The sequence below is a fragment of the Vanacampus margaritifer genome, chromosome 8 (genome assembly GCF_051991255.1).
Source record: "Vanacampus margaritifer isolate UIUO_Vmar chromosome 8, RoL_Vmar_1.0, whole genome shotgun sequence".
Taxonomy (NCBI): domain Eukaryota; kingdom Metazoa; phylum Chordata; class Actinopteri; order Syngnathiformes; family Syngnathidae; genus Vanacampus; species Vanacampus margaritifer.
This window is the reverse complement of record NC_135439.1, coordinates 16,809,196-16,827,146: the sequence shown is the minus strand read 5'-3', so window position 1 is coordinate 16,827,146 and position 17,951 is coordinate 16,809,196. Positions and strand designations below refer to the sequence as shown.

Sequence of the window (17,951 nt, the reverse complement as noted above, 5' to 3'; positions counted from 1 at the left end):
AAGGATTTTTTCTGAAATCCCCAATGGTCAGTTTGCCCCTCCTCACGCCACTAGTGCCGATCTATGCGTTTTTCCTATTTCGTTTTTGTTTTTTTATTTTTTCGGTGGCTCTGCTCACCAGCCCTGGCTCCGGACCAGCGCCCCCCCCCCCCCCCCCCCCCTGGGAAATCCCCAATACTCCTGTGGGTAAATCCGCCCCTGAGTACAGTTATGTGGTACTACTTCATTTTTTTGCTGCCGTGTTAAAATAAACCCAGACACTAAGAGACAATGGTGCATAGGCTTATACCCGGTACCTAATTGGTTTGTGCCTCACCTTTTTTCCCTCTATATACACACCACCGACAATGCATCCAGAAATTGGTCCATGACCAACTCGCGCCTGCATCCCAGCATCAACAGGGGGAGGCGGCGAGTAGAGGGAGGCGTGTGAGAGGAGGGGAGGGAGTCTGTTCCGCTTGGATGGCAGGCACATTGAGAGGCTGGTCCGGGGAGACTCAACAAAACAGGGCTCTCTCTTCCCCGAGCCCACCGGCCGCCATCGTGCGACCCGCTCCGCTCCCGCACACTAGGAGGGAGGTCGAGCCCTCGGCGCATTGAGCAGTGAGGACAACTGAGACTTCACTTTTCCAGGAGAACACTGGGAGATACTGACGGAGAGGGGAGGCTGCGGGATGGAGACACACAGTAGTGCTGTCGCACAGAGCCGCACAGCCTGTCCAATGTAAGCGCACACGCAGAAGAAAGAGGATCAGCGCACAAGTCACGGATCATTGTGGCGCACGGCAGCGAATACGGATTAAATACATGCTGTTAATTCCCGCGCGAAATTAGCACAAAACAGGTTGGTGAAATATTTTCTTTTGTAGTCATCATAGTCGTGTGTCGTCATCAACTTCATTCAGATAAGCATGGTGTCATTTGAAGTTAAAAAACATATGTTAAATAAGAGAGCCAGAACTCTTCGGGGGAGGTTGCAGATATGATTCCCTTGTCTGAATTTCACTTGCTTCTGATCTGATAGCTATGCCCATCCACTTTATTCAGAAACTATCATGTTAGAAGTTAAGGCTGGGGAAGTAATCTGCGTCCAGTGCAGATGTTTAGTAATCCCTCACTGTAGACCCTCCCTATTATAATCCCTGCAGATTTTCAGATTGTATTCCTGCCGCTGTTGACTACCTTACTGCAACCAGTCTGGTCCAGGATAGAGTGGGATTACACAGGAGTGAATTTGAGCCCTAATATCAATCGTGTGTGTGGTCTATAGTCCAGATGCCATCAATGATCCATCCCTGCAAAGAAGAGGGTTTACCCACCCTCGTTTTTTTTACATTGCTTGTATTCGAACACACAGTTTGGGGGAATAGTTGAAGACAGTTCAGTGTTTCAAAGATAGTCATTCTGGAACCTTAACATTTGTATTTCACAAAGTGTTTCAGACCCAGGAAAACATTTGAACTGAAGTCTAGAAATTCAGTGTAAAATTCTCATTGACATAAAAACAAAAACAATTGAATGAGCTTCATGCAACTAAATCTCCAGTTTTGTGGACGATACATTTGTGAGCCCGCACAGTACACACCAGTAAAGTATTTTGATAATGAGCCTATTGTGTTCATTCAAGGTGATCTGTGGAAGTCATGGCTAACAGATGAACTGCAGTAACAGTGCAATCTGTTGCATACATGCACTCACTGAATTAGAATGGAAACAAATACTATTGTCTTATAAGATTTGGATAACACTACATTTTGAGCATAGCAATAAACATTATAGTGTAAAGTCAGATCATGAAATGGAAGTTGTTGATGATGTTTCCAAAGCTAAACGACATAGGGCTGTGTCTCTAAGCATTTGACTAATGTTTCTTCAATTTAATTGATTGATTGTGAATTTTATTGATTTATTTATTGATTGATTTATTTTTATTTAACTATGTGCTCTGCGATTGGCTAGCAACCAGTCCAGTGTGTACCACACCTTAAAGTCAGCTGGGTTGGGCTCCAGCTCTCCTATACAACCATAACAAGGATAAACAGTATAGAGAAAAGGGAGGTAATGGATGAGTTAATTATATTAGTTTGTAAAGTTAGTTTTTTTTTATTTATGTGAATGGGAGATCTTAGAACATCGATTTTAAAAGTAATTTATATTTTTTACTGATTACTTGGTTTTAAAAGTAAGTTAGATTTCAGAATATATATTTCAGAATATATATATATATATATATATATATATATATATATATAAACAAAACTGATATAGTAGTCTTTCTTGTTTTCACTTAACATAAATACTGTAAATAGGCTACTTATTTTTTCAAAAATAATGATATGTGTAGTCTTTATGGAATTCACTTGACATAAATACTTTGTGTTTGTAAAATATAAGACAGACAGTGCTTTTATTTTGTTAAATTCATGATGCGCATTGTAAAATGATGCAACTTTACTGCAAACGAACCAGAAAAGATTATTGTGTTCTTTTCATATTAAGAGCTATCTAATTTTTAACGTGAAGTAACTTGCAAACTTCTACACATTTAAAATTTGTAAAATACAACTTGACGCCAGTCCTCACAAATATATGAATTATCTATTATTTAATTATCTACTGCTAAATTGTGTTATAGTGACTCCTTTGTACATCATTTTTATTTGTTTAATTTCTTGGATGTGCATTTTAGAGTGACGCCGCTTTACTGCAAGCGAACCAGAAAGAACACATCAATGCGTTACACTTTAACCCTTACGAGCTATTTCTGGAGTTGCTGAAAAAGATATGCCTCACATCTAAAGATCAAGTTGGCTTGGGGTCACTCCAACTGACAAGATGGCTTCCATTCGGCTCTTGGCTCTCACAGGGGTTTGAAAGTGCCTTCTTGGAGAGCTGTAGCAACCTAGCTCGGTCCTAACAGCTAACCTAGTGCGTTCTTTCAAAGCGGGGAACCGATGATAGTGCTAGACAGTCCAAAGGGCTCCTCCACTCGAACATTCGGCCATTGTGTTTTTTAGCTCCAGTGCAGTACACTGCATTTCTATTGCGTGATTTTGACGTGGACGTTTCTGCTGCGTGGCGACTGGAATTCCCTTCAGTAGAGGCTTTCCAAACAAGAGGCGGTTGTTAATCAAGAGTTAAAAAAATAGTGCAGTTAAAGAACTTTAAATTAACGCAATATTAACGCGCTAATTTTGACACCCCTAGTCCAAATATACAATGTGAAAGAGGAGCGTGGGGGAGTTGCAAGTAAAGGGTGTGGTGGGGCTTGTTTCTGTTGTTTCTGTTCACTCACGATTGTCTCTTCTCCAGAGTCGAGTAACAGTGTTGAGCATACCTGATCGGAATGTAATGCCACTTACAGAAACAATAAGCCAATCAAATACAAAATAGCGAAACGAGATTAGCGCCTATCCTTCCTCCATTGTTTATAGCGCTGGCTGAAAACACGAATTGGTGCATATACGGCATCTTTCCCTCAGATGAAAGCGGAAATTAAATATAACTATATAACTTTTACTAAGGAAAATGATAAAAATAAGAGCGCAGAGTACCATATACGACTGAGTGGCGAACGTTTGCATGTGTTTCCAGGGTTGCAGTTCAAGGTGCAAACAGTTGTTAATATATTTTGCAACTGTTTGCAAGCTTTGAACATGTTCAAAATTCCAATTAACTACATAATTAGCTTTCCTACATTACTGGATGGGCCAAATGCGGAGAACGAATTTCGCCCCCACTTAGATGGGTGTGACAATCAGTGGAATTTACCTTTACTTTACCTCTGCAAAGTGATGCTTGACAATAAATACACTATTGCCTTGACTAGACTTTTTAATTGTACAAAAACGAAAACAAAACGTGTTAGCATGAAAATGTTCCATTCACCAACTGCTATGATGTGTTAAGGAATAAAACACCTTCCCTGTGTGAATTACCTCATACTATTTATTTGTTTTGATAAGAAAAAGATTCAAGTCATCTCATTGTTTAAGGACAATTTTCCGCCCATTTCATCTCACTGGCTTTGTAAATGCCCCATTTGAAAACTAATCATATTAGTATAATACCATTGCCTTAAGATGCTTTATCAGGCTTGGTTACAAAGCAGTGTAGTGTTTTTCTAGTCTACACAGATGGACTGAGCTCATATATATATATTTTTTAATACAAACCTTGTTGCACACTGTTATATCCTTGTGAATGGCTTTAATTGAGCGCTTAATAACGAGTCCCACAGCAACCAGCTTCAGAAGTGGGATTCAGGCTTCCGAAACTGCTGCATTATTAATTTGATTAATATAAGGTCTGCTAACATCTTCATTCCACATAGAAACAGAAAAAAAACATCAGAAGACATGTTTCATGGTTGTTTATGATTATGTCCTATACATTACTTATTTATTTTTTTTTCTGTTCATTTTGGATCAGGCACACAGTAAATATTGAGGCAGTTTGACTCCCCCCTTTTAATGCGGTAAAAGCAATAGATAACACGGGGATCTCCACAGGAGTGTTTATTATCTTTGCCTTAATCAAGGTTAAAAGACAAAGAATAGAAATAATTCTTCTTCCTGCAGGGAAATTATTTTTGCCCCAAAATAACTTTGTCAGGCTTAATCAGATACATACTTCAGAAGTCATTAGTTTAGATCTTTTAGTTTTATAGTGCTGAGGTTTTGGAAATGTACAACCATGTGAAATGCAGACTCCATTAAATTTGTAAACCAGTACATAAGATTTAAAGAAACCAAACGTTGGAATGCTACAGGGTTAAATGTAACACGGGACTGTGACTTTAAGATTTGAACCAGGGGCTCTTAAAGAGATTACTAGATTGGTGTCTCCAGTCTTGCCCCTAAATAGAAGACTTGTGGGTTGGTGTGCAGAGGAGTGGGCTGATAGTTGGCTGGCATCTAAAGAAAAAAAATCATATTTTTGATTGATGAGTAGCTTTGGCTGTGGCAGGGTTGTAAGAATACTCGTGGCTCAGTAGATGCACCACTGCAGTCAATTGGAGACTGGGAATACCACTGCATATGAGGAGTAAGTACATAATGAGACTTGGATAGATGAAGCCTCGGCTCTGAAGATGTGAAGCACTGCGACGCTGACTCTGGGGACTAAAACACGGAATCATGTGTTCATCAGTATTGGTAGTAGTATATAGACTCACATTTAGCTACGGAAAACTGGTTGATTTTCCCAGAATGTGTTAATGCCTGACCTAAATGTTTTACTACATGTGAGTCACAAATTAGTCATCTAAGGACAGGCAGGTCACAGGCTCATGAGCAAAGGGTCGCAGTTTTATTGTTTCCCACGTAGGATACACGCAATGGATTCCTATAGATTACACTCGAAAGATTTACATAGTAGTAATTGTAGTCCATTCACTTAATTATGAACAATTTTCTGTGCATTGTAGTGGTGCATACGGATAACAAATGTCACGATCAGATCACGGATTTGGGTCACGGATCGGATCGTTTTTTGGATCAACAAAAAAAAAGAAAAATAGCAGTTTGTCGTCTTTTATTTTGTAAAACGCTTTTTTCCATTAAAAAAAAAACTATTCAAAATGTCTAATATAGCCATTTAGGATTTAGGAACACAACTTTAAGTGCAATATGAGCCAGAAACATTCTTATTTTATACATGGTCCATGTATAAAATAACAGGGTATTAATGTCTTAAAGTTGTGTTCCTAAAATCTAAACGGCTATGTTTGACATTTTGAATCAAATGTTTTTGTTTTTTAATGGGCAAAAGTGTTTTATAAAATAAATAAAGACACATTTCTATTCGTCTTCTTTTTTTGTTTCTAATTAAAAGACCTCAAAGTGGAATTTAAGGCACATTCTATTCTTTAAACATGAAAGTGAATTAAAAAGTAGCCTAGGTCCATAATATTGAAAAAAACGAAAGAAAAAAAAGTAAACAAAGCAAGCCACAGATGTCAAACTGTTGCCAGCCAAGCACTTGTTGGTAATGCTAACAGCTAGCTGCTAGCCACTTACATCTGAGACTTCTGCCATATCATACAATGACGGCGTAATTAATTAGCCGTTTCTTAGCATCTAAAATTAATGATTGAATATGAGTTTGGGATAGCGTTTTTGTGTTATGGTTATCGCAACTTTAATGTCAATCAAAACTACGATAAAGAAATCCTAAATGTCTACAAGGGGAGTCAAGATAGCTAGCCATCAATGTATTATTTGGTGAACTTTATTTTGAATTTAGTCTTAACTTAGGCGGCATGTTACGTTGAGTATGTTTCTAATTTCACCCCAAGTTGCCAAAATGCTCCCATACATGCGATTTACGTGATCCACAAAGGTTTTCAACTTCCTCTCCTGCTTTTATAGTGAATGTGGACTGATCATGTTTCTTTTGTGTAAATGCGCACTTTTTTTCCCCCCACCAATCAATCCGCGGATTGTCCTTGATCCAAACCGTGGGGCTTGATCCGAACCGACCAAGGATCATTGATGATCTGTTGCACCACTACTAGTGTGCTGTGTTATTTATTATACATGTGGTGTTTCGATATATTCAAATGTGTGTTGTAACAGTACTTGAGATCTCAACATGGGGCAAAAAAGTAATCTTTTTTTTTATTATTATTGATGAAATACTGACATATTTTATTATTTCTCTTAGATTTGATGTCATTGAAATGACAGGTTAGTGTTAGCAGGGGGCAGTAGTCTGCATTTAGTCAGCAGAGCTTGGGGCAGGGTCACAAACATTGACTCAACCAGTGTAGTGTTTGTGAAATGAAAGATTTGAAGGATGAAAAGCGGTTTGACAACTCCCGGCAATAAGAAATATGTAACAAGCAACCATTCACACTTATATTCACACCCCAGAGTCTTCAATCAAGCTTATAAGTCTTGGAGCGTAGGAAAAAAAAACGCAGTACATGCAAACTCATACATATTATCTTTGACTGTCAATTTAAAAAAAATGTGGTTTTGCAAACAATTATCTGCAGTGGTGACTGCACACATATTGCTACTGTTTATTTCTATCTATGACACTCAAAGCAAAAATGGCCTTACCACTCACCACATTTTTTTTACACTGCTGTGACAACAGAACAATATTTATTTCCTCTCCCCCACATCACCTACTGTACATGCAAGAACCTTATTTTCTGTATTACTTAAAAAATGATTTATAAGGCTTTCACATGATTCACTTTGAATTGTGATTGATCAACAATCTTTTTCACAGTGTCAGTGCCGCACAAAATATTGTCTTTTTATTTGTATTTAAAGGAAAATTATTCTTGAAAAAAGAACACTCAGTACAATCAAGATTTAAAAAAATAAATAAATAGCACATTTCTTGCCATGGTGAAATGTGGTAATGCTAGGGTCGGATCTGTCTGATGCAGCGCACCAACCTTCACCTTGCTCCACAAACCGCTGGGCCAATGACAAGCCCGGCTTTCAATATGGACTTTCAGCATAATTGTGCTGCTCCGCTCTTCTGCCCTGCCTGTCTTCCAATGTTAATGTGTTACAAACACTCATTATGGGTTGGGCTTTGCCTCCCTGTCTCCCTCGAGTTTGCCCCACCTATCTCCCGCTGTTTTTAATGCACTACATTCATACTCTGTACATGCTTTGGGGGGCTGTGTGGTTTAGGTCAGGGTGTAAGCTACAGGTTAGCACTGTCCTGTAGCCTTACACTTCTCCCATTTTTAATGTACTGCAATACACTATGGGCCGAGCACGATGCAGGAATAGTGCTTTCCAGTGGGGGACGAGATAATTATTGAAATATGGTGGGAGGTGGGTAGTCACTCATGGCAGGACTCCTGGGCACCTTCAGCTGGCCCATTGAAGTGTTGGCTAGCCAACTAATTGGCCCAAAATTGGTTTATCTGCTGATGATTAGAAGATAACAGTTGTTAGTTGATGCTAAACTATACTAGTGCTGCAGTCCTTCTTACTTTGCGTCCTTGACGTAAAAGTGACACGTAGTCCAGCAGCCGGATGCCTTCGTCCATCTTAAGTGCCAAAGTTGGTTGGTATTATGTAAAAGAGCTGTACAATAGTGATGTCATAATAGCTAGGAGAGAGTCCGTGCAAAATCATGAAGATTGTGCACTTTTGGAAAATATTCAAATTTTTGGAACGATGTTAGGTGTGGGCCTAAGGTTTTTAAAAATACCGTATTCCCTCGTTTTTCCGCTGGGGTTAGGTTCCAAAAAATACCCGTAATTAACAAAATCCGTGAAGTAGCTAGGTTTATGTTTTACATTTATTAGAAATGTTTTTTAAACACAGTTTATACACGTTTCTCATCAAGGCATTTACTTTTTCTCACATTTCTCTCTTGGTTAAACATTCTCAATGTTCAAACCTTCATAAATTTTATAAAATAGGTACATTACTGTAAATAAACAAACAAACAAACATGCAAAATTGCGTAAAAAGTGAACGCATTATAGCGAGGAAACACTGTACATGGATACAAGTTGGGGTGGCCCCCTAGTGGCTAGTATGCATCAAATACAAGATGGCACCTGCCAAAAAGAGAGTTATAGCTCAGGTTCCTTTAGTCTTTAACTGTTGTATAAAGTGATGCTCTACTTGACACAAGGATACTATGGCGTATTAGGGCCACGTATAAATATATATTTTTTTAGAGGGTGGGGGCAATAAAAAATATATATATACGTGGCCCTAATACGCCGTCGTAGAAACCAGTTATGATATATTCTTATATAAGTAATATATATATATATATATATATATATATATATATATATATATATATATATATATATAAGTAAATGTAACTCCGGTTCTCGAAGGCCGCTGTCCTGCATAATTTAGAGGATTCTCTCTTCCAACACACCTGATTAAAATGATCAGCAAGCTCCACAGAAACCTGATAACGATCCCGATCATTTTATTCAGGTCTACTGGAGGAGAGATACCTCTAAAACATACAGGATTGTGGCTCTCGAGGATCTTGAGGAGATTCAGATCCATGATCTAGAGTAAGCAATAGGGTTCAAGAAAGATTTTGAATAAATACAGTATATTATGAATTAACCTTTGAATAAATATATAATGTTTGTGTACTGTATGTTAATTGTGTTGTTTCACACAAAAAAAACTATTGATTAATATTGTTAGAAAATAACTTTATACTGCAGCTTATTTCTAAAATTGTGTTTATTTAAGTCTTCACCAATGGTCCTTTTGGTCACCATGTCATTTTTGACACTGTAGTGCTACTGATCTGTCCTACCAACAAAGAAAAGCATACCTTGGAGATCAAAATATGAGTCTAGGGCTCTGAGTAATATATCAATGTGACTTTTTCAAATACATTCATAGGTTATTTTAGATAAACATGGCTGTGATAATAGATTTAACAGTAAAAAAAAAAGTAAAATAAGAACAATATATCAGAATTAAATTTCTAATTAGAAAATGAGATTTATATAATAAAGAAAGGTGAGATACAGTATAACCTTTTCTCTTTATATTGGGGGCCCATTTTGGATTGTATAGGGGGTCACCCCAACTTGTATCCATGGATTTTTGAAAACCTTAGGCCGATACACAACACCCTGCCAAAAATGAACAACTTTTCTAGAAGTGCACAGTTTTCATTAATTCCCTCCTAACTGTCTGTGTATACAGTATGTACATATATTTAAGATTGTTTTGCCATCAGAAGCCAGAATTGATCTGTTAATGGAATTGCAATGTGGTTTTAGCAATGGAAAGATTTGCTATGTTGAATGTGGCGACCTTATGTCTATTTACAATTTAGTTTAACATCAGTTTCCTAGGGGGAAAAAAGCGAGTAGCTGTAACTGAACTGTAAAAGCTTTGGATTGGAAGGTTATGGGGTTGAGTGCGGACAAAAATCAATTGCAACTTGCTGTTGGAGAGATGCTCGTCTTGACTGCTGTTGACCAAACCACTGAATATCACCCAATGGAGCTCAGTTGAAATACTGTTTTGTGCGCCCCACCACTCTGACATCGCTTTTTGCATGCCTGTGTGTGATCTGTTTCTCTGTATGGCATGCAAGAAGCATAAATTAGATTTCCCCTTAAAAATTAGTATAGTATTTGTCTTTTTTTTTTATCTAAAATTTTTTGGGGGGTAATGTCTGCATTAAGTTTCATCCCATTAACATAAAAATGTTAAAGGTGACAAAAATTGATGTAATTGACAGGACAGCAAGGACATGCTAAAAAATTAAATGAACACAGCCTTAACAAAGACCAACGTGCAGGCAATTGGTGCTTCAGTTGCTCTACTAGTACTAACTAGTGTAGGTTGCCTGGCCGATGGAAATGAACGTTGGGAACGTTCATTTTCTACTAGGCCAGCTACAAGTTCTACAAAATCAGCTCACATATTTTAAAATGAAGTAGTTCAGTTCATAGTTCATAATTGATTTTTTTTAGACTAAGTTCACTATTCCAAAAATTAACAAAATCATAGTTCTGTTTTTTTTTCTCCAATATTTCGTGTGAGCTGTTACCCTCTGGCATTTGATCATCGCTTCCACCTGCAAATTGGGTCAATTAGTTATTACATTAAATAATTGATTGATTCATTAAATTGAGGAAACTCGAGGTTAATATTTCAGTTCAAGTCGATCTCGCCTTTCGGAGCACCACATCGGTTTGTAGATAGTTTTACAAAAAATATCATATCAATATCACTTATTTTTTTGAATCCTCACTGACTTTCTCTTAAAATTCTTGAATATTATAGGAGGATACCTTTTTTTTGAGAGAGAGAGAAAGCTCAGTATTGTTCATTTGGTAATCTTACCGATTCAACATGTCGTCATCATTGCTCTCTCTCTCTCTTTTTTTTTTTTTTTTTTTTTGTGCGTGTGTGTGTGCGCGCGTGTGTGCATATGAGCGTGCGTGTGAGTTTGTGCTCATTAATTCAACTGAAACTTATCAAAAATCCCACACCCTTCACCTAAACTGAATACTTCAGAATCCCGATAGTCGTGAAGTTGTCAGGAGACCCGAGGAGTGATCAAAGAAAGGAGAGAAAAGTGAAATCCAGCGCCGACCAGACGACACCTACTACACACAGGGTTACAAACCATAATCTTTCACCAACCGCAGAAGCATATAAATTCCAACAAATTAGAGAGACCTCAAGAGACCAAAAGAAAGACTAAAGAAAGGAAGGATAGATGAAGCAGAGGGAGATCCACAGACATCAGCCTCCACCGATTCAGCGATCAGAGGAAGAAGCAGATTGTGTTTTAGTTTCGGTAGATGCTGGTGTGGTGGATTGTCCCTTTAATAGCCGTTATAAGAGATTTTTCCTGATTGCGTTGAAGTTGGTTTGCAAGAAATGTACCTGATTTGTTATTATATTCAAAGTTGTTGTATTATAAACTCTGTCTTTTTGGATAACATATCGTCTAACTGTATTTTTGTATTTTGTAAGTCAGTCCATATTTGATTATTTGGGTTTATTGCGTACTCATCCATCAGTTGTTTAATTTTATCTTCCAAGTCTTTTTCTAATTGTTGCTCCTGTTTCTTTTTATAAGATGAATATGATATAATTATACCTCAGTTTGGAGAGTCGTTTATTTCCAGAAAGTCTGCCCACTCTTTTCTTATAATTTTGTCAAACTCTGCATCATTTAGCATTGAGATGTTAAAACGCCATGTCGGGGGTGGTTTAAAGGTATAATCAACTTTTAGGGTGAGGAAGACTGCTGCATGGTTGCTAATGATAATAGGATGTATTTTTGTACCAATTTTTTCAGCAATAGAATTATTTGTAAGGAAAAAATTTATTCTTGAAAAAGGCCGGTGCACCGCGGAAAAGAAGGTAAATTCCTTCTTAGTCCGGTTTTTAAGTCTCCAGCTGTCGACTAGGCCAAAATCATCAATATTTTCCCTTATTACTTTAGCGGATTGTAATCACCTTATACATGTTGTATTATTAGAACAATCAATTAATGGATTTAATACTGCGTTAAAGTCTCCTCCAATAATAATAGTAGAATTCGCTGCTAAATCAAACAGCTGAGAGAAAAAAATCATGGAAAAAGGCCGGATCATCATTATTAGGGGCATATAAATTATCAAATGTATATACTTTATTAAATATAGTTACTTGAATAATAATGTATCGGCCCTCTTTGTCTGTTACTGTATTATTTAGAGTAAAGAATAAATTCTTTAAAAAACTCTTTGTCAACTGTTATAAGAGGCAGAGTATACTTGACTGAAATTCCTGTCAATAAATAATTTTTCTTCTGATTTTTGTAGGTGGGTTTCTTGTAGGAGACAAATATCTGCTTTTAATTTTGAGAGATGGTGTAAAATTGTTATTCTTCTTGCCTGTGAACGAGCGCCACACATATTCCAGGAAACCAGAGCTAATTTATGCATACAGACAATATAAACTCAGGCGTGTGTGTATATCTGTATAAGCTGCTTGTGAATATTGACATGTTATAGGATGGAATCAGAGTAGTTAGGTGGTTTATGGGATTTGTGTGAATGGGAGAGGTGACGTGTAAGTAAATATGACAGTGAACAAAATGGGGAGGGAAGTGGATGTAAAGGAAATTGATGGGGGGTTAAACATATAACAATACACCAGTAAATGGTAACCTAAGTGAGATTTTTGTTTAAATATGTTTTAGATATAGTTATGTATTAATATTATGTTTATAATATAGTCTATACATAATAAGTAATATAATGTGTATACATCTAATAATCAAACAAAGTTCAGTTCTACCAATGCCTAATAGAACAGCCAAGGAGGGGAGTTGGGGTTCCGGAATAGTTGGCCATTGATGTATATCTTATCATACCATCGTAGTCCGTTTACCCTCCTGCCAATTCTGTCTCATTATGGCAAACAATACCTTTCGCCGCTCATTAATCTCTCTCGGGAATTAGTCATTCATCATGAAAGGCGTCCTTTTAAGCTCGCTGTCCTTTAAGCTTTCTGTTTAAAATGCTCAAACTTAGCGATAATAGGACGGGCTTGTTGCCTCTACGAGGTTCAAGCCGATGTACACGGTGAAAAGAGATATTATTTACCGTTTCCTGAGGAATTTTGAACGATGTCGTCATTATTATTTTTTTATCTCCGCCTCTGGTTTGTCCGAGGTGTTCTCGGATATGCCTGAGAATATTCAATTATCCCGCATGCTATGGGATTGGACATCCAAAACTTTCTTTTAGCGTTTTATTATCCTTTTTAATCGTCTCCAACTCGGCTGAAACAGCCGCGAGTGAAGAACGTAACTCGGCATTATCTTGTTCGAGGTCACTTACCTGTTGGCCGACAAATTCCAAACTCACCTTTAATTCCTTGATGTCCTTGCGGATGAGGCAGAGGTCATGTAGTTTTTTGTTTATGGAGTCCAGCATACTGACCAAGACGTCCGTAGTAGCTAGATCATCCGTGTCCGTCCATCAGTCATTTTTTCTCTTCTTGGAAGGTTTCTTGTGGAAAGGATCCTCCATCGCGCAGCTGTAAAAGTATCCGTCAATGAAACGTTCAAGGTCCTCCACGCTGGGTGGTATACCAAATTTGCCGTATGAAAAAGAGAAGAGAGAAGCCAAGTTATATGGTGGTTAAATTCGGATTTGGTTTAGCAAAATAGAGCTAGTTCTATTTTAGCAGCAGGGTGCCGCCATGTTGGGTATTCCCGGTCTCGCTGCAGGTCTCGCGATAGTCACAGCATCTCGCGCTCCTCTTAGGAGGATACCTAATGTGTCGAGTCAGTTGGAGAGGGGATGCTGTGCATTCTATCTGTATACATCATTGCGTTTTATTTTAATATTTTTTTCCCACCAATCACCTTTGTATTTTGATGATGCATGGGTCGTGTAACTGGTAGTGGCCGGGGTCGCCAAATAATGCCTTTTTAATAATAACAATAATGCATCAGATTTCTATAGCGCTTTTCTAGACACTCAAAGATGCTTCACATTATACATTATTCATGCACTCACACATTTGCACTCTGGTGGTGGTAGACTACTTTAGTAGCAGCATTTGACCTGCAGCAGACTGACGGAGCCGTGGCTGCCAGTGTGTGCCTACGGCCCCTCCAACCACCACCAAACATTCGCACCATTCATACACCAGTGTGAGTAGCACTGGAAGCAATTCGAGTGTAGTGCCTTGCTCAAAGACACGACACATGACTTGGGAAGAGCGGGGATCAAACAGCCGACCTTCTGGTTACTGGACGACCGTTTCTACCCCTTATACAGCCACAATTAAAGTGGAAGTCAACCCCAAAATTTGCTTCACAATAATATGTTGTATGTATCCCCCCCACCCACCCACTCTAAAAACAGCATTCCGATTAAAATTGAATTTATGGAATATGACTTAAACGAAAATGTTCTATGATCCCTTTGCAACTGTAATGTAATTTTCAGTCGACAGCAAGTGGCAGAATAGGATGGATGAAAATGTGTTGATTTTGCTGCTTAACTCATATTCCACATTCGTAACATTAATCTGAATGCTGTGTTTAGACTAATACGGTCACATACCACATATTCTTGTAAAAAAAAAAAAAATTGGGGTTGACTTCCCCTTTAAAGTGTGTTTAGCTGGATTTTCACTAGAGAAAACCTGGCACTCTTGAATGAAAATGAACTGGAAAAAAAGAACAAACTCACTCATAAAAATGTTCATGTTCATGTTCAAATCAAAAATGCACTACGTTCAATTCACGTTTGCACAAAATATGAACAAGTTCATGAACTTTAGTTCATTGAACTCGATCAGGTATGACACTGGTAAATGGTTTACCCTAACAGGTTGTAATGTGACACATTTGGAGTAGTAGAGTCATTTGGTCAGTTTCAAAATAGCAAGCACTTTTTTCAAACAAAATCATAAATATAGAGGTTATATTTGTTTTGTTTTTGTGATTAACTGTTTGTTTTCAGGATGAGATAAATTTTGCAAGCGATTTTAAAGGCCAAATTGAGGGGCTTGATGCTTGGATTCAGAAATTTAATTTATTTATTTATTTTTGTCAGTACACTTCTGATACCTCTACTGTACAGTGGACTGTACAATAGTGGCCCCAAGTGATTATGGCCTCAACTCAAATAGAGGTCTCATCTTGTTCCATCCATCCATCCATCATTTTTTTACGCTTATCCGATTCGGGCGTGGGTGCAGCAACTTTAGCAGGGAAGCCTAGACTTTCCTCCCACTTGGCCCCTTCATCCACCTTTTCTGAGGGAACCCTGAGATGTTCTCAGGCCAGCCAAATGAAAATAGTCACTCCAGCATGTACTGGGTTGTCCTCCCTGTGGGAACTGCCCAGAACACCTCCCCAGGGAGGCATCCAGGAGGCATCCTCGCCACATGCCCGAGCCACCTCATCTGGCTCCTCTCAATGCGGTGGAACAGGAGCTCTTCTCTGGATAACCGAGCTTCTCCCCATATCTCTAAGGGCCAGACACCCTGCGGGGGAAAGCCATTTTGGCCGCTTGTATTCGTGATCTTGTTCTTTTGGTCACGACCCACATCTTGTGAGCGTAGGTGAGGAATGTAGCTCAAGCGGTAAATCAAGAGCTTCGCCTTTTGGCTCAGCTCCTTTTTCACCACAACAGAATGATGTGTAGCGTCTGCATCACTGCCGATGCAACACCAATCCACCTGTCCATCTCATGCTCCATTCACTCCTTACTCGTGATCATGAAAAAGACCCCAAGATACTTTCATTTTGAGATTTTTAGTCCCACTAGAATTTAATACAATAGATTTGTTTTCCCCTGCAATCGGTAAATCCTGGATTTAGAGAATAGAGTGAGTAGCAGAACACAAAATAATAGTACCAGGTGCCATTATGTTAAGAAATGGGTACAGTTTATCCAGTTTTTAAGAAAGCTGAGTAAAATGGACTAAAGTGGGGTTTGTTTTTTCAGTTCTAGAAAATGGTCTCGTATTGTGCTTCCACTTGCCATGGGGCATTTCAGCTGCAGATCTTTGTAGTGAACTGGTTAAGAGGGGAAAACTCTTTCACACAGGCTTTGCGTAGTACAACTATTGTTGTCTGAAAGAAAAAAACAAAATTTGGTCAAGACAGCACTCATAAAGATACATGGATGAGTTAACAATGTTTTTCCTAAATTCGGTCTCCCATGCTTGCACTCGAAATAGAGGATTGAATGAATGTACCTGCCGCTGAGTTTTAAGGGATGATGAAAAGAAATAAAGTCATCCAACATTACATTTCCAGTTGTTGTTTTTTCTGGACGTTGCCTTTGTGAGCATATAACATTGTCATAGGTTTTGTTTCAATCTCATCATCATCTTCCTAAGCGTTTTACCCTAAACGTTTTGCACTGACTGTATAAAATGAACGGGTTTTGTTCACTTACTAAAGAGTCATTATTTAGCTCGGCCTAGAGCTCACTGCTTTTATCAGACACACTTTAATATGCGTAAAAATGCTCTCGAGGAGTAAGTCACTGCCCTGCACCATTCATGTACCAAAGACTGACTCTGACAAGCCTCTTAATGATGTATGAAGATAAAAGGCATCTTTTGGAGAGGTGGATGGAGGTCTGAGCTGGAAGGTGCAGAATATATAATTAATGATTAATGGCACATTCAAAAAATTCCTGGTACTTTTAGTAAGTGTTTTATGGAGGGTTGTTTTGATCTCACTCTGTGTTTGTGTTTTCTCTGGTGAATGTTATCAGGGGTGGAATAACCATGAAAAAATATGTACCATATATACATCATCTTATTTTAGTTTTTAAGGGCAAAATTCACTTAACATATTCTCTCATACATATATGTTTATGTTAAGAAATTATGCAATAATTTTAAACTTTTGGTTTTTATTTATTTTTATTTCTTATCTTGGAGCAATGTACTCGATAATGTCTTATTCCATATTTTTTATTACAAAAAAACGACACCACAAACAATATGAAAAACTGGCAGATATCCGTTTCAAGAGTTACATATTGATCAAATTTGATAGTTTGCTTTCATATTCCATCCACTCTGTTTTGATAGAAATATAACATTGCTAAATACATTGTACCAACTGAAAATTATTTACATTCATTATGAATGTACAGTATTACTCTTTGTTTAATGTCAATACTTTCTCATTTTCATAGTTTGACTAATGCAATATATCATGTTATCATCTTATGCATAACATTTGTCTATTTTGTCTGTAGATTGAAACTGCTACAAAATTGCAAATTGGATTCCATACATTTGTGACTGGATGTGAGACTACCTTGACCCTTTAAAATTGAAGATGACGTTACTATGGAAACTCCTGGTGCTGCAGTCACTCATGGGGAGCCTTGCAGGTAAAGTATCTTATTAACAACTTTTGATGCATGCTAGTTTTCATGTATTTGGGCCAGTTGATATCATTTAAGATGCTATTGTAAAGATATTTTTGGAGCAAATTGCATAGAGCAATTCAATAAAAAAAAAAAAAAAGAACAACTAGTTACCGCCACCCAATGCAGATTGCTGGTATAGAAAACAGGTGCATAGAATCTCTGAGTTATCTCAATTGTTGTTATTTAAATTCAGTTAAATTACAGCTTCACCCTTGTGTCATGAAGTCACACTGACATTGATAATAACATAATGGACAATTATGTTTTTATCTTTTCCAAATTATATCAAGTTGAATCACATCAACAGGTATAGGTTCCATCACATTGAACCTTTGGAACAAATAATGTGTGAAAAATATGCATTTTGGTTTACTGCAGTGAATGCTGTCAATGGATGCATTTTAAGCTTTGTAATTTCTTAGAAGGGTGAATATTGCAAAAAAAAGAAACTCTTTTTTGCTGATAAACTGTTTAAACTGGTGTCTACTAATGCTGTCTACATGTATTGGTCATTATTTTGACATTTTAGTGTATGTTTGTTGAAAGCTTA

General features: G+C 37.7%; 1 protein-coding gene across 2 annotated transcripts in view; it reads left to right on the top strand.

Moving 5' to 3' along the window:
* The first annotated feature begins 474 nt into the window (after positions 1–474).
* LOC144056455 (contactin-4-like) overlaps positions 475–17,951 on the top strand; it is a 145,320-nt gene continuing 127,843 nt past the window's right edge. For both annotated transcript variants that reach the window (XM_077573294.1, XM_077573292.1), the window contains exons 1-2: positions 475–844; positions 17,225–17,362. In XM_077573294.1, the coding sequence (XP_077429420.1) occupies positions 17,308–17,362 (55 nt within the window). In that variant the 5' untranslated portion in view covers positions 475–844; positions 17,225–17,307. The remainder of the gene's footprint in view (positions 845–17,224; positions 17,363–17,951) is intronic.